This window comes from Mandrillus leucophaeus, unplaced genomic scaffold (genome assembly GCF_000951045.1).
Source record: "Mandrillus leucophaeus isolate KB7577 unplaced genomic scaffold, Mleu.le_1.0 Scaffold81, whole genome shotgun sequence".
Taxonomy (NCBI): Eukaryota; Metazoa; Chordata; class Mammalia; order Primates; family Cercopithecidae; genus Mandrillus; species Mandrillus leucophaeus.
In genome coordinates this window covers 4,089,444-4,115,593 of record NW_012108808.1, presented here as the reverse complement: position 1 = coordinate 4,115,593, position 26,150 = coordinate 4,089,444, and the positions used below count along the sequence as shown (strand labels likewise).

The following is a 26,150-nucleotide window of genomic DNA, read 5'->3' as shown; positions in this document are numbered from 1 at the left end:
ATTGTGGACTTATACGGATAACACGTTACAGAATTTTCTAGCGTTCCCAGTGTTGACCCAGGTGGAAAACAAAGCCAGTTGGGTTCAATATTACCGGAATATTTACTTTTGCTTTCTGTAGTGTTGATCAGAGCAAAATGAAAAATTAATCTATTGAAATCCTGAATCCAGGTTATATACTGTGCTTTATAATTTCAATACTGTATCTCTATAAATAATAAGCACATTAAGACCACATCCCATAAAATAGGCAGCTGTGGTGTCATAGGGAGGGAAGGTGTAAACTCAGGCAGGCTCACCTCTGCTCACCGTAGCATCTCCATTAGGCAAATGTCCCCTCTCACAAGATGCATTGTGGGAACTGGGAAAACACCGTAACTCAATGGTGTAAAGTTATGAGGTATGATCCAGCAATCCCACTTCTGGCTATATTGCCAAAGAATTAAAATCTGCATGTTGAAGAAATATCTACATTCCCATGTTTGTTGAAGCATCATTTACAATAGCCAAGGTATGAAAACAATGGAAGTATTTATCAGTGGATGAATGGATTAAAAAATGTGGCATATATGTACAATGCGATACTATTCAGCCTTAAAAAATCAGGAAATTGGCCAGGCGCGGTGGCTCAAGTCTGTAATCCCAGCACTTTGGGAGGCTGAGATGGGCGGAACCTGAGGTCAGGAGATCGAGACCATCCTGGCTAACACGGTGAAACCCCGTCTCTACTAAAAAATATAAAAAACTAGCTGGGTGTGGTGGCAGGCGCCTGTAGTCCCAGCTACTCGGGAGGCTGAGGCAGAAGAATGGCATAAACTCGGGAGGCGGAGCTTGCAGTGAGCTGAGATCTGGCCACTGCACTCCAGCCTGGGCAACAGAGAAAGACTCCGTCTCAAAAAAAAAAAAAAAAAAAAAAAAATCAGGAAATTCTGTCATTTGAGACAACATAGATTAAGCTAGAGGACATTATGCTAAGTGAAATAAGCCAGGCACAGAGAGACAAATACTGCATGATCTTACTTATGTGTGGAATCTAAAAGAAATGTAAAGTAGAAAGATGGTTAATCAGAGAGGGGTGTGTGGTGGACAGGAGAAGGGGAGACATTGGTCAAAGGGTACAAAATTTCAATTAGTCAGGAGGAATAGGTTCATGGTGACTGTAGTTCATAATAATGTAATGTATATCTTTTTTCTTTTTTTCTTTTTTTGAGACATAGAGTCTCGCTCTGTCACCCAGGTTGTAGCACTACACTGGCGTGATCTTGGCTCACTGCAACCTCCACCTCCCGGTTTCAAGCAATTCTCCTGCCCCAGCCTCCCGAGTAGCTGGGATTATAGGTAAGTGCCACCACACCCAGGTAATTTTTTGTATCTTTAGTAGAGATGGGGTTTCACCATGTTGGCCAGGTTGGTCTCGAACTCCTGACCTCGTGATCTGCCCGCTACGGCCTCCCAAAGTGCTGGGATTACAGGCGTGAGCCACCACACCCAGCCAACAATAATGTACTGTATATCTTAAGATAGCTAACAGAGAGTATTTTAAAGAGAAATGATAAGTATTTGAGGTAATGGATATGTTAATTAGCTTAATCATTCTACAAGTATACATATGTCAAAAGCTTGCATTTTATCCCATACTTAGAATTATTTTCCCATAACATATAATAATGTATCTTCTATGTATTTATGTATTATGATATTTACCAATTCAAAATGTGACAAAAATAAATATAAAAACATGTCAAAACTATGAAGCAAATGTATATTTAAACTATTTTGATATTTTTAAATCAGTGATTTTTGTTTAAAACAATGAAGAAAAACTAAAGGATAGAAAAATGAACTGGCAACTCTGAAATAGGCAGGACTCTGCATTACTCTAATTTTATTTCTGTCTTACATGTGGCCTTTGGTATACACTCAAGGATGTAGCTATGACATTATTAACATTTGTATTAGATATGCCTTAATTCCTCAATAAGATTGAGTTATTCTGGTTGGGATGGGGAGACACGGCTATTTATAAGATCGGGTGGAGATTCTTGTTAACTTTTTGAATCTTGAGTCTTTCATGGTGGTATTTTCCAAACTTGTTTGATGGGAAGAACCACCTGGAGCACTCACTGATTAAATATATTGATTACACAGAACCCTCCTCTCCCCTAGAGATTCTAATTTAGTGGATCTGGGTTGAGGCCAAGGGTTCTTTTTTTTTTTTAATGCCCTTTCCAGATTATTTTTATCTTCAGAAAAGTATAGAGAACTGTGTCCTAAAAAGATAGGTTTCAAACATTTTTGATTGAAATCCACAGAGAGATACATTTTATGTCTAACCCAGTCACATGTATAGGATAGGTACATACACACACACACACACACACACACACACACACACAATGGACATAAAAGTTTCACAAAAGAATATTTAAAGTTATTACACAAGGTGCACGCTACTAGTTTTATTCTACTTTTATAACATGGCGGTTGCCATCCACCTTCATGGGCCGTGAGCAGCAATTTAAAAATACTGCCCCACAGGACAGTTCCTGGCTCAATAATTATCAACGAGTCCTGAGTGATTGACATATTAAGAAAAGGGTTTCCAGATAAATGTTTGAGAGATGCGGATACATGCAGAGCATATAGCGATGATTTGATTAAAAAGTTCACTGAATAGAAGGAACACAATAAGATAACAGAGACAGCATGAAGTAATCCTGTGTTTTTCGACTGTACTATACACAGTTCTTGGCTTTCCATTTGAAGAGGAAGATAGAAAGTGTGGAAATAATTCAAGCTGGAGCTTCACGTCAGATGAATCATTTGGAAAGTGAGATGTCTCTGGAAAGGTACAAGGGATTGGGAATTTTTAAATTGAATGCATATGGTTAGAGAATGAGTTAAAAGTGTGGTTAGCCATAGAAGGGGAAATACAAGATCAGTGCTGTAAGAGATTGATTAGGTGAAATCCCTCATTTCTTCAGGATCAATATCAATGAATCCTGGGTGTTCAAAGGGATTCTCTCAGGGTCCTGGCTAATTAATGCTAGAGCCAAAATGCTGAAGGTCGGCATCCAGTCTCCCACATGCATGTTCTTTTTTTCTTTCTTTTTGAGATGGAGTTTCACTCGTCGCCCAGGCTGGAGTGCAATGGTGCTATCTCGGCTCACTGCAACCTCCGCCTCCCAGGTTCAAGTAATTCTCCTGCCTCAGCCTATAATAAGTAGCTGGAATTACAGGTGCACACCACCATGCCCAGCTAATATATATATATATATATTTTTGTATTTTTAGTAGAGACAGGGTTTCACCGTGTTGGTCAGGCTGATCACGAACTCCTGACCTCAGGTGATCTACCCACCTCAGCCTCCCAAAGTGCTGGGATTACAGGCGTGAGCCACCACACCTGGCTGATGCTCTTTTTTGTCTAGAGCACAAAGCCTCTCTAGTTGTTCTGCATTTTTCCTAGTTCAGAACACAAGAAATCTTATGTAAAGTGAGGTAATGAAAGATTTAAGTCAGGCAATGGAGTTTCCCGATGCTGAAAAAACTATAATTAATCTCATTATCCAAATGATTCACGAGAATTATTCATCTGCACAAGGGGAGGACTACATGTCCTCTAAGGTATAAGACACCTTGGAATAGGACATAAGCTGAGTTGAGAGTACATTATAATGTGGACATGCTTAATAGCCCCTTCTTACGAGGTTTGGAGCAGTGGGCTTCAGGCAGTGCTCAGTCACTTCTCCCTTCGCAGATGCTGCTGAGAGTGGTGAAGGTTTCTCAGCGTTCAGTAACACCTGGGCACTTCCTGCCTGGACAACCAGGGCTTACGTCCCTGGACTAACCTCCCAGGGCTTAGCATTCTCTGGAAAGCACTTCTCTCAACCTTGAATCATCTACACCTGGAAAGACAGAGGTGCTGGGAACACTGAGAAAAATGTCCTTGCCAGTTCAATGCCTGAGGATGCTTCAACTATAAACATAGACATAATTCTGTGCCTTGAAACCTACATTTAAAAACGCGATACAATTTTATTCAGTAGGGATAATATAAAGTGGTTTTAGAGCAATGATCTTGATGACTTGTAAAGAATTCCTTCTGATGCTTCTGTGACTTTGTGGTTCTTTTAGTCATGCCATTTTCAGAAAACCCGAGGATAAATATACAGCTGCTCCTTCTAAATCAGAGGGCTCTCTTAATAAGAATGAAATTTTATTATCCTCCCATCCTTCCATGACTTTGAGGATAAAATAAAAAATTTTAACGTGGTCTCTGAAGCCCTGCATAATTAGGTCCCTGCATAGTTAGGCTCCTTCTGTGCCTCGCACATCATCACCTTCTGAGCACTGGGCACATGGGCTCCGGGGCAGCTCCTTGTGAAGCCACACTCTGATAAGTTTCTAAGCCCTGACTCCTCCCAGAGTACTTAGCACTCTCCTACGCAGTCTTATGTTTCCCCACAAACATTACTTTCTCAGAGAATCCTTTTTTTAAATTAGACTTCAACAGTTTTGCCACCTAAAAGCAATTTTAGGATGGTAAACTTTTTTTGGAGACATCACAACTGTAATTAAATAATATCTATCACAAATAATATCATCACAACTGTAATTAAATAATATCTATCTATCTGTTGATTGACTCATAAAGGTAGGGTCTTGCTCTGTTGCCCAGGCCTCAAGTGGGAGATTTTAGCAGATAGTAGAAGACAATCACAAAATCAAATAAAGCTGGTGCATTTTTGTTGTATTTTATTTTTAAAATCTTTCTTAGAAACAGGGGTTTCACTGTTGCCCAGGCTGGAGTGAAGTGGCATAATCATAGCTCACTGTAGCCTTGAACTCCTGGGCACAAGCAATCCTCCTGCCTCAGCCTCCTGAGTAGTTGGGACTATGTGCCACCTCAACGTGTTAAATAATTTATTGTGTAATTAGTTTGTTAGTTTCTGGCTCCCTGAAATATAACCTCTGAGTGCAGAAAGAACTTTTGTTCATGGCCATATTCTTAGCATCTCACACATGGTAGGCTTCCTATAATTATTATTAAATAAATGCATGCATGAAATTTAGATGAAGGAAAAAACCACTTCCTTTGTAAAAAGACTATTTTTCTAAAGGAATTCTCAGTAAGACCAATTTTCCTACAGGCTTCCTTTGTGTGTTTCAAAGTTGATTGAGTGGAATTCATTGAGTATGATTTTGTAGGAATACTTCCAGGCATAAATAAGGTATATGCCTGTATAAAGTTCACGACACATGGGACATTTAGAAAAATTACAGACTTAAAGAACAAAAATAGAAAAATAAAAAACACTGGGATGTTCTCTTAGTGATCGTCATGCATTGAAATGTCACAGCAATTTTTACTAGAGAATTCTTTTAACTAGATAAAATTTTAATACAACGTCCCAAAGGGTGCTCGCTTTTCTTCCCAAGGAAAATTCCATCCGACAGTGACAAGAGGCTCACATTTTATTGAGAGAAAGCAGCATCATAGCTTGTATGGTTCTGACATTATAAAAATGAAGAAAGTCATGAGGAAATGAGATGAGCCAGGTTATAATACTGGATTTTCATCTGGTAGCATCTTACTTGAACAAAGACGTATAAGACATCTGTAAAATAAATTTTAGTAAGGAATGGAAATCAGAAAATGACTGCTTATGTCACATAAAGGGAGTTAGAGACTTACTTATCTGTACTAAAGAAACTGTCTCCAGTATAAGTGGAAAATTTTATAGTTATTAGTAACCTTAATTATGATGCATTTTAATCTAATTTTCCCATGTTTGGATTTCCTAAGGTTTTGATTTGAGGGCATTTAATAAATCACTAAATCAGGAAATGTTTTTACTGGTGATAAATTCTGTTCTTTACAGTTACCTAAAAATTACAAAGTCACAGCAATACCTCCCAGAAGGCAACCCTGAATTGTATTCAAGTTCCTGGACCTACTTAACACTTGGTTAAATACAAATAAATACCATTTTGTTTGTGGAAACTCATAAAATGATGAGGCAGCAAGGATAAGATTACTGGGTCCCCTGGGTAATAAGGGGACATTTTCATAAATGGCTTCCTTTGCAACTATGTTTAATTTTGTCCCAAGTAACTAAAAAAGAAATCCAGCTTTTACCTTTCAAACCACATGGTTTGGCTAACACAGTTGGTAAGAAAGAACTCTGAGCTAAAATCAACAAGATGAAATCCGGTGTGGATAAATGCAATGCTTGTATCAATATTTGTATAGGAGGCTGGGCACGGTAGCTCACACCTGTAATCCTAGCACTTTGGGAGGCTGAGGTGGGTGGATCACCTGAGGTCAGGAGTTCAAGACTAGACTGGCCAACATGGCAGAACCCCATCTCTACTAAAAATACAAAGATTAGCCGGGCGTGGTGGCAGATACCTGTAATTCCAGCTACTTGGGAGGCTGAAGCAGGAGAATCGCTTGAACCTGGAAGACAGAAGTTGCACTGAGCCAAGATCGTGCCACTGCACTGTAGCCTGGGCAACAGAGCAAGACTCTCTCAGAAAAAAAAAAAAATTGCAAAGGATTTTTAAAAATTGTCAATTGTAGTTAATATCATATATAAAGAAGGATATTTAAAATGTACCATTTAAGGAATAACAGTGAAATGAACCCCTGTGTATCTATGCTCAAGTCTATGAAATAAGACATTTCCAGTGCTTTAGAAATACCTCATAGACTCTCCCCAATTTTATTTTCCTTCTCCTTTGAGATAATTCCTTTGATTTTCTTTATGTGTTTACCATATCCTTAAAAAATGCATTCTTTAGTTTAAAAAAATTGAGTAGTGAGCACAAATCTTGGTTGACTAAAGAAAAGGTAACCTTGTCACTGTTAGGAAAAAGATCCCAAGAACCATCTTGGACCATCAGCTAGATTCAGTGTCCTTGAAAGTTTCCGAAAGCCCCATGGGGCAGTCAGTGGGTAAGGTCTTGAGTGAGTCCAGGAAATACAAGGCTCACTCAGTGGGGCAGTCTGGTGGAGTCTCATGTGGGCATTCAGCAGGAATACAGTTATTGCTGGAGATGGCATCTCCGTATTTTGTTTCTTTTTCTAAATTAAAAAAAATTGTGGTTACATAGAAAGTATGTATATTTATTGGGTACATGACATGTTTTGATATGGGCATGCAGTATGAAATAATCACATCATGGAGAATGGCTATCTTTCCCCTCAAATATTTATCCTTTTAGTTATTCAGTCCAATTATGCTCCAATTAAACAATCCAATTACATTTGTTTAGTTATTTTTAAGTGTACAATTAATTTCTTATTGACTACAGTCACCCTGTTGTGCTATCAAATACCAGGTCTTATTCTTTCTAACTATATTTTTGTACCCATTAACCATCTGCACCCCCCACCCCCACCGCCCCTCAATACCCTTCCCAGCCTCTGGTAACCATCCTTCTACTGTTTTGATTTTTAGATCACACAAATAAGTGAGAACATGGGATGTTTGTCTTTCTGTGTCTGGCTTATTTCACTTAAAATAATGAGCTCCAGTTCCATCCATGTTGTTGCAAATGACAGGATCTCATTCCTTCTTATGACTGAATAGTACTCCATTGAGTATAGGTACCACATTTCCTTTAGCCATGCATCTGTTGATGGATACTTAGGTTGCTTCCAGCTCTTAACTATTGTGAATAGTGCTGCAACAAACATGGGAGTGCAGTTATCTATTCGATATACTGACTTCCTTTCTTTTGGGTATATATCCAGCAATGGGATTGCTGGTATTTTCTGTTTTTTACCCATTGATGCCTAGTGTTCCACTATTGAAACGCTAAGCATTTGGGAGTTATTTATATCCTACTGCTCAAGGTCATCACCAAGGTCTGATTGTAAAAATTTAAAAAATTGCAACCTCAGGCATAGATGGTTAATTAAACTCAACATGGCCAACTTCTAGATGTCAGGCCCGAGTCAAAGCAGAATGCTTCTGTGGGGGTAAAATGAGTGTGTCCAGCTGATCCAGGTGACAGTCCATGGAGGGGAGAGCAGGACAGCCCAAGTAAAGATGAGGTTTTTGGGTCAGGCTTACCGCCCTGCCATTCTGTCATCCAAATAAAAGACAGGCAGAGGCAATGAACCTCCTAACGACGAAAGCCTCACTGCATTTGTCTCTCGAGACACGCGGCTCCAATCTGAACTTGCCCTTCATTCCTGATGCACAACTGTCACCCTCCTGGGGGTGTCCTTTGCCTCTTGCTTCGATGTGATCTCCTGCTTCCAGTGCCCCACCTCCACATCTTGCCCTTTCTGGGTGAATTCTCTTGCTGTGGTGGAGCACACTGTCGCGTTCCAGAGCAAAATTCTGGGGACCTTACAAGTCTGAAAATATCTCTGCTAGATTTCCACATGAAGTTTTGCCTAGGGGCAGAATTCCCAGTTGTAGGTAATTTTCTTCACAATTTTGAAGTTCTTGTTTCATTGTCTCTTTGTGTCTAGTGTGACTGCTGAGAAGGCCTATGCTATTTGCATCTTGCTGGTTTGTATATAACCTGATGTTTTCTCCCTGGACACTTGTAAAATGACCTCCTTGTCCCGGAAATTCTGAATTTCATGATGATGCGCTTGGCTTTGGGTTTATTCCACATGTTGTGCCATCAGTGGATTTTTCCATCTGGAAACTGATAACTTTCAGTTGGGGGAACTTTAAAAAAATTATTTCATTGATAATCCTGTCTCTTGCCTCTTCTTTCTTCTCTCCTTCTGGAATCCCAGTTATTCGGCTATACATCTCTAATTTTGTTGCCTTTTCTCTCTTACATCCCTTCTTTGTCATTTTGCTGTACTTTGTGGGACATTTGCTCAAGTTTCATTTCGGCTATGAACCTTTTCATTTCAAGAACTCTGTTTCTCAAGTGTCCTCCCTCTTTTTTTTTTTTCTAGCTTTTCATTTTTATTTCTTGGGTGGAATGATTTCCTTATATCCTTTGAGAGATATTTTGTTTGTTTTGTTTTGTTTTACATTTTCCTCTCTTTGCAAATCCATTTTCTCAAAGTTCCCTTTTAGGAAGGTCACTTGTTTTTTTTCTGTATCATTCATGCTAGAGGATTTCTCCAGATGCCTTTTATCTCTGCTTGTCTGACGGGGATGGGAGTTTATTAAGCTCTGAGTACAAGAGAGGAACTTACCCACTTTGGTCTTCCCAATAGCACAATCTAAGTGGCATCTTTATAACAGAAACTCCCAAATCACTATCTTTGGATTTATTTTTTCTCTCGGGATGTTCAAATTGCCCAGAGAAGAATCCTTCAGTCTCTGCTGAGAGAGGTAAAGTTCACAGGCCAGCAGGCTGGAATGTGAGTCCTGGAAGAGGACTGGAAATAGGCACATTTTGGCATTTAGAATTCCAAAACCCACTCAGTTTTCTTTTTGGTGTGTACTCAAACGTGTCTTGAGTCTTCCTCCTCTCCCTCTAGCGCAGGCTTGTCCAACCCGTGGCCTCTGGGCCGCATGTGGCCCAGGACAGCTTTGAATGTGGCCCAGCACAAATTCATAAACTTTCTTAAAACATTATGAGATTTCTTTTTAAGTTCATAAGCTATCATTAATGTCAGTGTATTTTATGTGTGAACCGAGACAATTGTTCTTCCAGTGTGGCCCAGGGAAGCCAAAAGATTGGACACTCTTCCTCTAGAAAGTAAACCAAACTTTCTTGGTTCATGGGACTCTAAGTTTCTCAATACTTTTTAAATGGTGCCCCTAAGCCAAAAGACATAACTAATAGTTATGTTTGTTACACAGTTATTTCCAAAGAACTTAATAAGTATTTATGCCTAAACAATTTAGTATTTAAAACTACATATAAATTGAAAGAAAAATACTATGATTTTATTCTTAAATAGCCACTATTTCTTACTAATGGCTGTGTGCATCTGCTGGGCACTGTGCCTCCTCTCTTGGAATCAGATTCGATGAGCCAGCCTCATTTCATGTTTCACATGGATTTTCATGAGGTACTTACTTTTTATCACACACTCATCAAAAACTCAGTTTCACAAAGAGATTATGTCATAGAAAAGAATGGAGGGTGATCTAATGTTGAAATTCTGAACTAGTTCAAGCCAGTCATCGTGTCATATCTGTCAAATGTCAAGTTTGAATGTGTTTGCATAAATAAATTTCAAATATATTACAGCATCCCTGTCAGCGTGGTGTGGCACCCCAGGGCAACCTGTCATACTCTTGGTGAACTGTAAGTTTCGTATGGCCTACTTTTGTTCAACCCAGCATCCTAAGCTAGAACATGCATTAAGTTTTTACTGCATACAATCTACTGGGATCTCAAGAAACATCCCTATCTTTGCCCTCCTACAACAGCACCTTAGTACATTTAACTAAGTGTAACTTACTTTATACTGTGAATTGCAGAATCAAGCCTAGACTCTACTGCACAAGATCTAGCATGGGTCACACTGGTCAGCAGAACTTAAAATTGAAAGCAGGAGGCAATATATTTTTATACGTATAATTCCACAACCGGTAAGATGCATTTTTGTGTTTTTAATTTTGCACGCTATTAGACAGTGCTATAGAAGTAACTCAACACAGTTTGTGGCTGTTTCCAGACAGCTGAGTGAGTAAGAGACTGAGTATTAACAGCTGTCAAATGAGTCTTCTGTGCCCCCCACCCCCAGACTAGTCTTTGAAGGATTCTATCAGTACAAAGTCAGAATTTCAAAGAAGGTCAGAGAAGGTACTATGACAAACGGATGTTGGTCTTAAGTAAGCTAACTAGCTATTAATTCACAAAACAGTCTGAAAAGATTTGTGATGCAAGCTGACTTCTGTCTAGACAGAGAGGGGAGTGTAAAACACATCAGACAGATACGACGCAGCAGTGACAAGAAAAACCTGTTTCAGTTGCACAGATGCATTTGGAGACAACCTGCTATTTCCTTCTTTATCTAAATATCTAATTCCTAATGGGGCTATATCTAGGTACTAGGGAATTTCAATTTTATTTCTGGAGCTTTAAAACATCTTGCCCATGAATAAGGAAGAGAGTAAAGAGAAGAGAAAAAAAGAAACAAAAAGAATGAGGGAGTGAGATGGAAAAAGAGGAAGAGAGGGAGGGAATGAAGGAGGTGACGACGGGAGAGAAAGAGACAGAGAGGGGAGAGAGAGTGAGCAAGAGTGTCTCTGTCAGAGGAAAGGAAGAGGGTAGGAAGAGAGAGTAACAAAAACAGAATGCTTAAATGTCTTCCTGAACTTCAAAGGTTATTTATGTGTTAGCATTGGGAAAATATCACTGACCTAGTCCTATAAAATGTATCTCTTGCCTCAGATGTATTGTAGCCATGTCTGTTTTTCTTCCTTCCACTTAACAATGGCTAAGAAAACAGTTTTTAGGGAAGCCAGTTCCTACACACTTCCATACAGTTGAATAGCTCAGAGGTCCATTAGATATAAGCCAATCAGGTCATTTAAAGAAGGTAAACAGTCATATTCATTTGTTGTTTTTTCCTCTGACATAGCAACTGCAAGGTCAATGTAAGGAAAACACTTGGCAACTAGTAAAAGAATCATACCTAGTTTTGACAGGCATGACAAAACATTGTTTAAGCACAAATATGCTATAACATTTGCTTGTTCTGAAGTTCTTACTCATAACCACTCATGTAATTAGTCACTTAAGTAGTCATTCAAGTGTTTAAGGGTTTTTGTTTAAAAAATATGATCATGGATTTTATTTAATGCTGCATGCCAACTGCTGATTTCCTGAAGCAGAGCATTTTAACGCTGGAAAAGGGAAAGAAGAAAGTCTCGTAGTGTCATGGTAAAAACAATTGTGGAGAAATCATCGGTCAGGAAAACTCACTGTGTTAGTTTTTAATAGCTCCTGACTATATACTTGTTTCTGGTGTATTGACAGATTTGCTTGAAATATTTCTCTGCCAGGAGAAATTTTTCAGAAAATGCTATTGTTGTAGTTGGAATGAAGGAGTCTGTTTTCTTAAACGCTTTCAGATCTAAGTATGTAAATAAGAAAATTCAGTGAACACACAGAGGAAAAATTTTTCTGCATTGCTAGGACAAGGGATTTAGAAGGAAAGCCTTCCATAGCTTGCTCTTTTCTGCATGATTTTGCTACGTTAAAGCAAATGGCATTGAAGAACGTTCTAGAGGTCAGGTGATTCCATGAAGCTGTTTAGGACTAATTTTATTAAATAATTCACGATCAAAACTATATTCTAGAAGCAAAGCAGCAAACCGTAACTGAAACAGAAGTAGTATGTGTAGGGTAAGTGAGGAGGACGCAGGGCGCGGGGTAGGTGTGAAACAGAAGGAGTGTGTGTAGGGTAAGTGATGAGGATGCAGGGCGCGGGGTAGATCTGAAACAGAAGGAGTGTGTGTAGGGTAAGTGATGAGGATGCAGGGCTCAGTGGAGATGTTTCCTTCCTCCCTCCTCATCCAAATTTATTCTTCCTTAGCCAGTATATTCTGAGTGTTTTCGATTTTCAAATATACACATACTGAAAACTAAGCTGCTCAGTTTCTAACCAATGTTTTGACTTTGCAGATGACAGTGTGTGATTTTCCAACCTACATTTGATAAGTCATCATCACCTATGTGCATGATGACAACGTATAACAACACAATGAAAAGAGAGTTGCAGGAGTTCACTCTGAATCCAAAACGCAATGTCAAAGGCTGCCTTAAGTCATGCTAGCAGTAACATTTTTACAATTTTTGGCTCAAAATTTTAGTCTTATTTATACACAAAGCATTAAAAGACAAAAATTGCTTTATAGGTTTGTTTCATATAATAAGCTATTTCTTGCAGATAAAAGATATTTGGTTCCTACTTTTATATCTACCTATCTATCTAAAGTTGTTTAAAACAGCAAACGCACAAGATGTGCCCTAACTCCCTACAGGATTCCCATATTAGCTCATGCAGCAGATTTAATCTCAGAAAATCTATGTATCAGAAAAGTAGTATTATGCAATTTTATTCTAAGACATTTCACAGACAAAATATGCAGTTGTATATTTCCACAGTCTGGAAAGTGACTACACTGTTTGATGTGATGACTGACACATTAAGTGGGGTGACTTGCCCTGCTTGTAATTCATGACAGGAGGGCAGATCAATTCCAGTTGTTCCCTAAGGATGCTACTCAGCCTCCCTCAAGCTTTGGATCCTAACAGGGTCAAACTCTGCTTTTAAAGATCCAGTACACAGACGTGAGAGGTTCAGGGACTGACTGCAGTAATCTGACCTGCAGTGGCCCACAGAGAACTTTCCAGTTCCCCCAAGAAGAGTCAGAGCAAGGTCATGGCTCCTAAGACACATGTGGCAAGATCCGCTCGACACTGAAGCAGAGGAACAAACAGGAGAAACAGGAAAATGACTTGTTTTTCTACCCTTTGTTCAGAAATAAGTGAAACTGTGACTCTGCTGATGGGAAAAATACAAAAGTAAATAATCTTGCGGAGGACATACGATGTGGTACCTAGACAAAAATTTGTTTCCTTTACAAACACTGTTTCAGTCCACGAGGAACCATAAACATGCAATATATCTGAGGCAGGGAACAGCTGGATCACATAGCACTGTGATCTGGTCAAACGACCTGATAATTAAGAGTGATCTGGGGGCAAGATGACTTTCTTTATGCTTGCAGAATAGTAAAAGTTTATGGTTCAGAGCACATAAATGAGAAATGCCTGGGGGTCCATTTTGCTTACCTCTTTGAGCTGCTCTCATTTGAGACACATTTCTAAGCTGGGGTTGTTAGTGGGTTCTGATCAGTACAAACATGCAGTAGATTGTCCTTCTCTACTGGAATTTTAGGAGGATGTTTTTTCATCATCAGCTTAGTTTGCTTTCTGAGCCTAAAAGACTGTATTTTAAAAAGCCTGAAGTCACTGAGCTTGACCTTCTTGTCTGAATGGAACTTGATGTTTTGCTAATAAAGACACTGATGTAAAATGCAGTGTACAGACTCCATGATAAAGAAGATACTGTCTTTAAGGGGGTTTCACATTTCCAGGGAACCACAAAAACACTGTTTTGCTTACGGCTTTAAGATAGAAACAAAGAACTATTGAGACCCAAAAGATACATTATCCGCTCTCTCTCCCACCAAAAAAACCCCTAAAAATATTCTTACCAGGTTCAGCTGTAGATCTAGGTTCTGTTAGCCGCATGAAAAAAATAAATTAGAACAAAGTATTAGAATGGGATTCCATTAATAAAAAAAACCTACTTCTTCCTTTCCATTACCTTATCTAGGACATGACTGAAGAAATGTTACAATCAAACTCCATCATACAAAAGATATAAAGCGATAGATCAGTTTATATTTCTATAAAACATAGAAACTCAAATTCCTGTATCAGCTTACACTAGGACATTTTTCCAACTGCAGTTCATAGATGGGCTCTAGGAGCCTTGTGAACCTCCTAAAATTATTGATGCACATCTGAGTCCAAATGTCTACATGCATTTTTTAAGAAGAAAGAATATGTCACTTTCATTAGAGTTTCAAGGGGGTCACAGTTTCCATTACTGGATTTCAACACACTGTAGATTATCTAATCTTGCTACTCTTTGAAAATAGAGATCAATTCATCTCAATGACTTAGCCCTTCTTGGTCTTCTTGAAGCTGGAGAGAATAAAATGGTCAGACTTCGGGACATGGGCACTTCTCCTTACTTTTCTGTAGAATTCGGAAATCTGGAGAGTCTTGGATTTCACTCCCTTGCCGAAACCACTGGACCTGCAGAGGGGGTGCCCCTCGGACCCGGCACTCCAGAACCACCACCTGGCCTTCCGCCACAGCTGTGTTTTGAAGTTCCTGAAATTCAAGGAAAATGTACCCCATCAGACTTTGGTGCATTTTTAAGCAATTTCACAACACAGAAGAAAAATTCCAAATCCTAGACAAAACAGATACAAACACAAAATGCAAAACTTGCATCATAAAATAATTAGTACTGACTCAGGTAAGGATAAACACCTTTGAACCCACTGATTATCAGCTTTTCACCCTCTCCAAGTCATAAAATGAGTAAAGTTTACCAAAGTCCTGCAGAGCTTTCTGGCCTGTCTGCGAATTTGCACTGACTGCTCTGCATTTATGGAATTTGATGGTAACCACTGTTAACTTTCTTTATCTACATTTAAGAGGAAGCGGGTGGAATGTGAATTTCTTGAAACAATCACACTCTAAATAAAAGTAGATTCTTATGAAAACCAGACAAGAAGAGAAAAAAGACATGCATTTGTTTTCACATGCCTCAGCCTTTTCATGTACCACCTCTGCCCGACTAGTTTCCGATGTTGAGTTTATTAAGCTAAGGGGTTTCTGTATTTTCTCATTTTGAGATTCTGAGTAAAGTAATGAAACATGCTGCACTTCTTCCTTATTGACTTTCATTTCCTCCTTCTTGGCTCCTGCCTTTGTTGTCCCTCACCGCACTCCAACTCCAGACCAATAAATCTTTACAATCCAACAGATTAGAAATTAATTTGGCTTTACAGATACAAAGAAGTAAAGCTTTTATACTTGTTCTTAAATATCAGGACATTAATATTTCCCTCACATATATCTTCTCTCTACCCTTCTTCTCCAGAATTAACTAGCAATAAGGGCCCTTTAAACTTTCTTACTATTTAAACTTCGACTATAGAATATTGGATCTAGGCCAGGCGTGGTGGCTCACACCTGTAATTCTAGCTCTTTGGGAGGCCGAGGCGGGTGGATCACCTAAGGTCAGGAGTTCGAGACCAGCCTAACCAACATGGTAAAACCATGTCTCTACTAAAAATACAAAAATCAGCTGGGCGTGGTGGCAGGCACCTGTAATCCCAGCTACTGGGGGAGGCTGAGACAGGAGAATCACTTGAACTCAGGAGGCAGAGGTTGCAGTGAGCCAAGATCACACCACTGCACTTCAGCCTGGGTGACAGAGCAAGACTCCATCTCAAAAAAAGAATATTGGATCAAATGTGGGGTGTAGGACTCTCAAAATAACTCAAACATAATTTACCCATATATAGACTAAAAGCAAACAAATTCACATTAGGAAGTGTGAATTTTTTTGTTTGTATGCATGTGTGCTAAAATTATCTGATGGGACAACAAATGATGTTCTGGAAAAACCAATTCTGTCACCAATGTCCTGCAGTAAGTGTGCTAAAACCCTGAGGAAATTCTAAAAGCCTATGACATTGGCAGAAGAACTATAAAAGTCTAATGTGAAGTCTGAGAAGACATTTGATAAACATTTTGGTAGTTAACTAGAATGTCTTTAAGTGAAAAGGTTTAGATGATCAACTATTTCTGACTTCATTCTTTCTTCTTTCTTATATGTAAATGGAGAAAATCTCTGGTTTTAAATAGTATTTTTCTTTCTTTGTGACCGGGTCCATAGAATAGCTAATTTATTAGATCAAAACAGGGTAAATGTCACTTATGGGGTCCAGCTTCTATGGGTTAACCTATTAAATGTCTCTAGGCTTGTCCGGGAAGCTGTTCAGGATAGACTACAAATGGCACTGAAATATTTTTCATGCTTCAGCTTTGAGGCACCAAAAGAGACTTTGATTTATTCCTAAGATTATACATTTTTTTTTCAGTGTCAGAAAGTCAGAGATGTAGGAAATGGGTAGATGCCAAGCAACTTAAGCAGTCAAAGCTCCACAGTTATTCCAGGATTGCCATTTGGATCCTCCTGGAGCTAACATTTTTATCTTGGCAAAAGCCATGGCTAAACATAGTAAGCCATTAGGAGAACCTTCGGGAACATAACAAGGAGTCCCAAAGGAGACCGAATGCCAGCCTTTACAGGATGCTCATGGCAACCTGGATCATCTACTTTGTGTAGTATCTTGGAGCCCTGGGGGTTTCAGGATCCATATAAGGGCCCCTCTTGCCATACCATCAAGTCCGCCTGACACTGTGCTTCCTTGGAGGGGTCTATTTGGGGAGAAATGTCACATGTACGTCCATACTACCCACAGTCCTGTGGTCCACAACCCACCAATCTGCCAGGTGGTCTGCAGGCAGGAGCACTGGCTCTGCCTGTGACCAGCTGTGAGACCTAGGACCTACGAATCTTTTCCAGAGTAGCATGAGAAAACAGATGGAGGCAACCCTTGGACTGTGAAAGCCAGCGCACCTGCCATTGATTGTCATCATCATGCCTAAGAGAAAGCCCAATGAAGGTGCTGTGAGTGACAAAGTAAAGGCTAGTTTGATTTACAGAGATAAGCAGGATTATTTTCTAAACCTACCCCTCCAAAACCAGAGACCAGGCCTAAGAAGGACCCTGCAAATCAGAGACAGAAGCTGCCTAAAGTGAGAAAGGGAAAAGCAGATGCATCAAGGAAGGGAACAGCCCTGCAGAAGAGAGATGTTCCATGGTCCAGACACAGAAAGTGGAAGGCTGGAGAAGTGGCTCTGAGCTTCCCGTGGCTCTGAGCTTCCGTGGCTCTGAGCTTCCGTGGCTCTGAGCTTCCCATGGCTCTGAGCTTCCAGTGAATTGACAGTTTGAGAGTTCTTAAAAATCAACCTATATGAAAAACAGAGTTTTGGTTTACTTCTCTTTAAAGTTGTGCTGTTAGCACAAAGAATGCTTCATGGTTTTCTTTTGGGGAAAGGGGAAAGACCACTAATAGAATGACTATGTTGCAGGAGCTGGACTGCAAGGGAGGAAACAGGATTTTGTACTTAGTATTTGAGAGTTCCTCTTGGTGCCCAGGAGGAATTCCATAACATCTACACATGCCAGACCCATGCGGGAAAGCCCAGTAGTGAAAGAAAGTAAAACTTCGCATCCTTTCTTCCTTCCCTTGTGCCACTAGCATGGACTTTATTTATTTAAACCAAGAGGCGTGTTGGGCCCTGGCACCCCCAAATCAACTGTATCTTGGTTACCAATACATCGGGCAACACACCCTTTTCTGGTGATGACCTTGGGAAGCTGCTTCTGCAAAACTCTTAAACTACATCCTAAATGTGGAGTGTCCACCCCTCTGTAAACATGTTCTGTTCTTAACATCAAAGGAAGACTTCATTGGTTATCAGATTGACATAGTTTTAGGCAGGGTTTTACATGACTTCTTTTCTAGCAGCCTAGCTAGGAGGGTAGTTTCCAAGTCGTTACCACTTGTTAACATTTGTTGCCTGTGCCCAACTGGAAATACTGTAACTGCTTATGAAAAGATATTTTATAAAGCTTGGATTCAACCAACTGAAGGGAAAAAAAATCATTCCTTAAATGGAGATTACAAAAATGCTTTTCTTTTCTGCCTCACAAAAGTTTTGTAGATTTGCTTTCACATTTGTCTTTACTAGGAATTGTTTGTTGTGAAAAGTATGAGGTAGGAGTCCAACTGGATACTTTTTCACCTCTGCTGAAGAATCAATTCTTTCTCCAGTGATTTGCAAGTTTCTGTAAGTATTCAGTATCTCTGTGGCCTCTACTCTGATTTCACATCAATTTCTCTAGCCTCATACCAGGACCATACTGCCCTAATTACTATCCCTTTAAAACGTCTTGCTATCTCATAGGACAAATCCCACTCCTTCCTAACACTACCTTATTTTCCTTCCTCAGGTGTATCCTAGCTATTCTTAGCCATTGTTTTTCCTCCATACAACTTTTCGAATTAGGTTGCTAAATTCTACGTCAAACAAACAATTAAAAACCAGGAACCTGTGCTTGCTTTGGCAGCACATATATACTAAAATTGGGATGATACAGAGAAGCTGAGCATGGCCTCTGCACAAGGATGACACGCAAATTCGTGAAGCGTTCCATATTTTTAAACGTGGCTCATATACACCATGGGATACTATGCAGACATAAAAAAGAATGAGTTCATGTCCTTTGCAGGGACATGGATGAAGCCGGAAACCATCATTCTTAGCAAACACACACAGGAACAGTAAACCAAACACCGCATGTTCTTACTTATAAGTGGGAGTTGAACAATGAGAACACATGGACACAGGGAGGGGAACATCACACACCTGGGGCTTGTCGGGGGGTGGGGGACAAGGGGAGGGAGAGCATTAGGACAAACACCTAATGCATGCAGGGCTTAAAACCTAGATGACGGGTTGATAGGCGCAGCAAACCACCATGGCACATGTATACCTATGTAACAGACCAGCATGTTCTGCACGTGTATCCCAGAATTTAAAGTAAAAACAAAACAAAACAAAACAAAAATACCCAGGAAGCTGTTGGAATTGTAGCCAGATTTACATTAAATACAGATTAATCAGGGAGTCATGACTTTATAGTCTGTCGGTCTGCAAGCATGGCACATGTCTCCATTTATTTGGGCCTTTTAAAATGTCTTTTAATAAAGTTTTATAATTTTCTCTAAAAAAAAGGAAGGAAAAAGGAAGAGAAGAAATGCTATATGGAACCATTTCTGACTTGAGAGGCTGACCAATGAAACGGATGCCATTCAGCCTGGCAATGCAAATTCTGGACTCGACAAATGGAAAATTAGTCAGTTTTTCTGAATTTCTATAAAACTTGCTAGATTTCCCAAGCAATTTCCTACACAGCAGTGTTTTTGTTTTTGTTTTTGTTTTAAATCTTTTTTCTACCTGTCTTGGCTCTCCCACTAGATTTTAGGCTCTATCAGGTTCCTGCTCACATCTCTCAGAACCCATCACAAGATTATAGTCACATGGCAGTTGTTCAACAAATATCTATTTAATCCCAAAGGTAACCATGGTAATCAGCCTACTAATCTGTTCTTTTTAATTTTTAAAGATTGCTACATGAAGCCACATGTAAATGAAATTGAAGGACCAAAGCAAACACAGAGAATGAGACTTCCAGATGTCAGACCTTTGTAAAAACAGGAGGAAAGTAGGCAGTGGTGGCTCCATCAGGTCGGCAAAGATATGAAGTTGGACTGTGAACCTGCAAAAGCAGAGACACATGGATCAAATTCTAAATATATAAATCGCCTAAAAGATGGGCTGAAGAAACCTTTCATTATGGGGATCGCCCCACTTGAATGAAACGAGTGAATGAAAGTATCGCCATACATCATTTTACTTGTCTACTCTTACAGTACAGACGTTGTTCCACTTCCTCATCTCACATCTGTTACTCTTCTCTGTTCAAAAGGATATTCAAGGTAAAAGTTCCCTGGGTCCTTGGGGATCCATGAGTTTTTAAATGCTATTACCAAATGGATTTCTGTGTGTGGGACTTCCACACGGGTCTTTTTAAAACTTCTTGTAGACATTGTATTTTATTTTTAAATACAGTTTGGATTCAATGCATAAAAGCCATTGGCTATCGGCAGTGGAGGGTAAATTATCAAACATCTACCTATCCTTATTTAACTTGTACTCTTTTTTGATATAGGGATTATGGGAAAGGAGAGAAAAGAAATTTTTTTTATTGATGTGCAAAAAACAAAGGTGCTAAAATACCTATTGAATGACATTCATCTCTGGAGAAATATTATAAGAATTTCAGAGTAGTGAATGGAAAATATTTCTTTGTGAACTATCACTTATTTTTCAATAATCTGGATTTATTCACGTATGGAAGCTGTTGTTAGCTTCTTAACCCAAGATGATGGTGATCCGGTATCGTGTGTCTAAATATGCCACGGGACATCATGAAGAATTTTGGCAGAGCTGTAGAGATGCTAGGATGGTAATGGAGCTTATTCATTACCCCTGGAAGACTTTACTGGCCTGTGATTCAAGAGGTTTCACTTTTCACTGTCTTTTTATGTCCCAAGAATATGTGAACACTCTTGTAGTATTAATTATAGTATTATATTTTAGTATAATTATATTATACTAAATTAATATAAATAAATATAATTATATTATAGTATAATTAATTATAGTATTAATATTTCCTCTATGCCAGGGACTGTTCCAAGTGTCATATGAAGATAAACTCACTCGATCTTCAGGACAAACTTGTGAGATACACAGTGTTATCATCTTCATTTTACAGATGAAAACACTAGGCTTGAAGGGTTACATTATTTGCTTAAGGTTCCTCTGTTAGGAAGTGGTAGAACTGGGATTCAAACCCAGGCAGTCTGGTTCCAGAGCACTACTTGACGTCACATTGCCTGCAGTAAGAAAGTGAAGGAGTTTCTCTGGGCGCTTCATTCTCCCAACTATAAACATGGGGTAAACTACCTTCCATTCCATGTCTTCACAGAATTTAATCCATTTAAAAATACACACTTTACATTACTATGGTATTTACATATCTAGATGTGTATGTATCTATTTCCTAGGCTTCTGTCTTACATGTAAATATATTCTATCACATTCACCCCATTTGGGAATGGGGTGGGTGACATTTTTTTCCTGTCATGAAATGCCTAGCACAGTACTAAGCACTCAATATTTATCAATATTTAAACATCAAATACCAATAAATGTCCATTGATTTAATCAACTATTTCTATAAATTCCACTCCGGTTAAGGGGTTTAAAGGAAATATGTACTATATATGCTATCTCTGAGTAACTGATACTGGTTGATTCAAGTTTATGGACCCAAATGTCTTCTCTCTACTGTTTGTATTTTCCACGTATCGATAGAACATATTGGCCTCTATAGTGGCTGAAACACCCTTGAGCATTCAATAGGTAAAAAAGGCTGAAGGAGGACATGGTGATACTTGTAAGACATACTCATTACTTAGGAATGAGTTTACATTTCTAGACTGTGGGAGAAAACCTTTCTGTGAGTGCTGTCTTTGAACATACTCATTAAATCATGATTTAGAGACATCCAGATGTAATTTTTTTAACTTTTTTTTTAAAGTTCATATTGTTTGTGTTTGCAAAGTAAACTCATTACAATTACTTTCCAGTAGTTTATATTAGTGTTCTTTGAGGGCTATAGCAGTCTTACAATAAAATAAAAGCAAGATCAAAAAGCATGGTGAAGTCAAGGAATTTGAGTTGTTTTTTCTCATTTGTTTAGCTTTTAGGAGTGGGAAAGCTTTTTGTTGGTATGCAGACTTGTCTTTTAATTTGTAATGAGCTAATAAATTTGGCTAAATGAAAGAGCATATACATGTGAGGGAATAATCAAATAGTTACAGCTAAAACAGATACCATTTTATCAGATTATTAGCTGTTAGAGAAAGAAGTTCCCAGTGGAAATGCAAATGTTGACTAATTGGTGGTGTGGCTTTGGTTAAAGGTATTTTTAGTGAACTGAAAGGAGAAACCCTACCTACAATTTTCTTTGCTCCGAATTTTGTGTCTACTCAGAAAATATTTCAAGGGAGTATACTAGTTAGAATCAAAGTCATATTCTTAAAATCCACAAGTTTGCTGATGAGTTCGACCCCTTATGGGCTCTGGCTCAAGGCATACTTACCTGTTGCACAGGGACAGATAATGGTTGAATCACAGCTGTGGTCACCCCTGTCTTTGGAGATGATGATCCTATTGTCAAGGAAACAGAAGTTGTTTTCTTTTGAGCTCTGGAAAATAGGAAGGTGAGTGTTTAGTCAGATTTTTTGTTTTGTTTTGTTTTGCTTTTTTAGCAGAAATAATTCCTTGAAACATTTGAACAGAAAAGCTAGGTTTCTTTTTGCATACTCAACCCACTTCAACTGTAATTGCTTCCACAATGGGAATGCATAACCAACAGCTAGAATAGCTGCAGTCAGTATATGCATGTACCTTATAGAATGTACCTTATAGACACTTAGCAAAATCAATACATGAGTAAAAGAAAAGTAGCTTGATGTAACTGAGACACTGCTGAAGATGCTAACATATTAAACTTGAAAATCCTAAGAGAAAATACTTGGAAAAAAATCCAATCTTTATTAATGAGCAGAGATTTGAAATGTTTAGGGTTAGGGTCCTATATTTAACTCAAAGTTTTGGTTGTCCATTTTAAGTCTAGCAGCTGTTCTTTGTTCTGGTTTCTAATTTTGTTGCGGTTATCTTGGAATTTTTGTGTTCTCTTAGTGCATATAAGTTAGTGAGGTATTCACAGAAGATTAAGAAGAGTTGGTTTCTAGGCCTAGCTTTGCCAAGTAGCTGGCTGTGAAATCTGAAGCAAGCCATGTAACTTCACTAAACTTGAGCTCCTTATCAAAAATCAGGGGTGGTCAAATAATCTTATAAGGTCCTTTTAGCATCACTGATTATTTGATGCTGAATGGATATAATTTTTATGTACATACTAGCAGATAAAAGAAATTTATTAGAACAGACTCAATATTTATGGAGTTTTCCATAATACAAATTTCTGGTAGATTTTATTTTTGCCAAATAATTAAGATATTAACATTTTAATAATTGGTATGTCTTTGTAGGAATAGCTAAGTTTTGTGAATTTCAGATACAAGATCTAAATAAAAATAGATTGTGTCCAAAGGAAAACCTACTTCTGGCCTAATTAGATATTTTCCAACTTGCATAAATAAACTGGTCCTCACATTTTAGTAATGATTTAACTGATTTTCTCTTAACGTGACTTCTCTTTCCATACATTTAGACTAAGTTAGATGGCTGTCTTTGAAACTAACATTGCATACGGTAAAATTCTGGCATATCAATGACGAAATGCAGACTTCAAAGTTCAAATTTACAAGTTAAAAATTGTGTTGGGGCTGGACATGGTGGCTTGTGCCTATAATCCCTCCCAACAGTTCGGGAGACTGAGGCAGGAGGATCGCTTGAGTCCAAGAGTTCCAGATGAGCCTGGACAACATAGTGAGACCCCGTCTCTACCAAAAAATAAAAAAAGATTAGTCAGGTATGGTGGTGTATGCCTATAATCCCAGTTACTTGGGAGGCTAAAGTGGGAGGACCACTTGAGCCTGGGAGGTCAAGGCTTCAGTGAGCCATGTCGCACCACTGTACTTTAACCTGGGTGACAGAGTGAGACCCTGTCTCAAAAAAAAAAAAAAAAAAAAATTGTGTCCCAACCTCAGTATTTGGTCTCTGATTAACATCAGTTGATTTTTTTCTTCAAAGCACAGCAAGCATGGTTTCATACCCCAACCATTCTGTTGCCATTCTTTGTTTCCAGATAATAGATGGAATTGTAGGCACTTACTGTGGCATAGCTCCAGCTTTTGATTTGAAAGCTAAACTTTCACTGTCGGAATCTGTTGAACTGGCACCTGGGAAAGTATTAAAGATAATGGTAAAGTTAAGATATCAGTGTTATCTATAATAATTGCAAAGAATTATATTTCCCTTAAATAAAACAACATACAAAGTCTTTTTGACCGAAACACACAATAAAATAGAGTGATTCAGGCTCAGACCATTTTTTATTTGTACTGTTTCTTCAGAAACTCATTTTAAAAAAGTACTACTATAAATAGCTTTCTTCAAAGCAATATACTTTTAATGGCAGATTTATTATTAGTTTCATTTTTATCACCGTGGTCATCACAACCGTACTTTTAAATGGCTATAAACTATGAAATAAAGATGTGTGTGTGTCTGTGTGAAGAACACCCATGCTTTTAAACTGTAACCTTCTCCAGAGATTGCAGGGTAAGGACTGATAATGTCTTTATTACTCATTAATCAGAAGATGCTTTCTGGCTCCTGGGTAAAACTGAATATGACAGCGGTTCTGTTCTTGAATAAAAGGGCCTTTGATTTTGGATCATGCCTTCCCAAATTCATTTGCATTATTACTGTTCTTAAATAAAGGGTCAACTTACTAGATTTTTAGTCAAAAGGTAAACTGCAGTCAGATTTTGATGTTTACATATTTCATGTCAAGAGATTTTAGGCAACAGACTTAAAAAATTGCAATGGTTCGAAGTATATTCTTAATGTTTCCAAGATACATATAACTTGGGTCATTTATATTCTTTTATATAATAATACATGCTTATAGGAAAATAACCATAGAGCACAGAATCGTGCAGCCTAATAGTAAAGATCAGTGGGTACCTTCCTAAATGCCATTCCCAAATACCACATTAAGTCTGATGTGTATTATTTCTGATAAGTCTTTTTTTTTTTTTTTTGAGACAGAATCTTGCTCTGTCACCCAGGCTGGAGTGCAGTGGCACAATCTTGGCTCACTGCAACCTCTGCCTCCTGGGTTCAAGCGATTCTCCTGCCTTCTGAGTGGCTGGGATTACAGGTATGTGCCACCATGCCCTGCTAATTTTCGTACTTTTTTTTTTTAGTAGGGTTGGGGTTTCACCATGTTGGCCAGCCTGGTCTCGAACTCCTGACCTCAAGTGATCCGCCCACCTTGGCCTCCCAAAGTGCTGCGATTACAGGTGTGAGCCACCGCACACGGCCCAGATAAGTTTAATACAGCATATCAACATATTTACATTTATGTACATATTTATACAAATGGATTCACATGACATGTTCACTTGGCATTTGGCCACTTTTGCCTATCAGTGGATTTAGAATACATACGTTCACTGTGTTCTCTTGTACGGCTGCCTGGTATTCCTTCCAGTGACTCTACTGTGATATGTTTGCCAGTCGTTTATTGACATTGAAAACAGCCATGTTTAGGTAACTCTGCTGGAATGTTTGCTGTCCCTGCCTACTTCTTTCTGTGTCTACCAACCAGTGTAGGCTTTCTTCGCCTGGGGCCTGGACTACCATAAACCATTCTTGTCTTCCCATCTCCTTCTTCTCAAATTCATCGTTGCCCTCCCTGTGTCGGATAGATTTTCCTAGAGCACGCCGTCCCTGTTAAACATGAGATGACTAGAGTCTCTACTCAGTAACATAAAAAACCCCAAATTTGTCATTTAATGACCCTCATGATTTCCAACTTCATTTTCTACCTCTATTTGCCAGAACTTCTTGGACTTTCAAGTTATGTAACCCTAATTCAGAGAGCTGAGTCCACCTGCACACCTATGGTGTGCACTCCATAAGGGGGATATGCAGTGAAGACACACACACACACCCCACCACACACCACACCCCCCCACACACATCCCATCCATACTCATCCTGTCACACACACACACACACACACACACACTCGACATCCATACTCACCCCACCACACACACACCCCACCACACACCACACCCCCCCCACACATCACATCCATACTCACCCCACTCCACACACACACACACACATACACACATCCCACC

General features: G+C 38.9%; 1 protein-coding gene across 2 annotated transcripts in view; it reads right to left on the bottom strand.

Moving 5' to 3' along the window:
* Window positions 1-26,150, bottom strand: part of PALLD (palladin, cytoskeletal associated protein) — a 446,787-nt gene that overhangs the window by 223,986 nt on the left and 196,651 nt on the right. For both annotated transcript variants that reach the window (XM_011967795.1, XM_011967796.1), the window contains 5 exons: window positions 24,107-24,173; window positions 22,409-22,514; window positions 19,880-19,954; window positions 14,718-14,859; window positions 14,172-14,195 (listed from right to left, as the gene is read on the bottom strand). In XM_011967795.1, coding sequence (XP_011823185.1) covers window positions 14,172-14,195; window positions 14,718-14,859; window positions 19,880-19,954; window positions 22,409-22,514; window positions 24,107-24,173 — 414 coding nt within the window. The remainder of the gene's footprint in view (window positions 1-14,171; window positions 14,196-14,717; window positions 14,860-19,879; window positions 19,955-22,408; window positions 22,515-24,106; window positions 24,174-26,150) is intronic.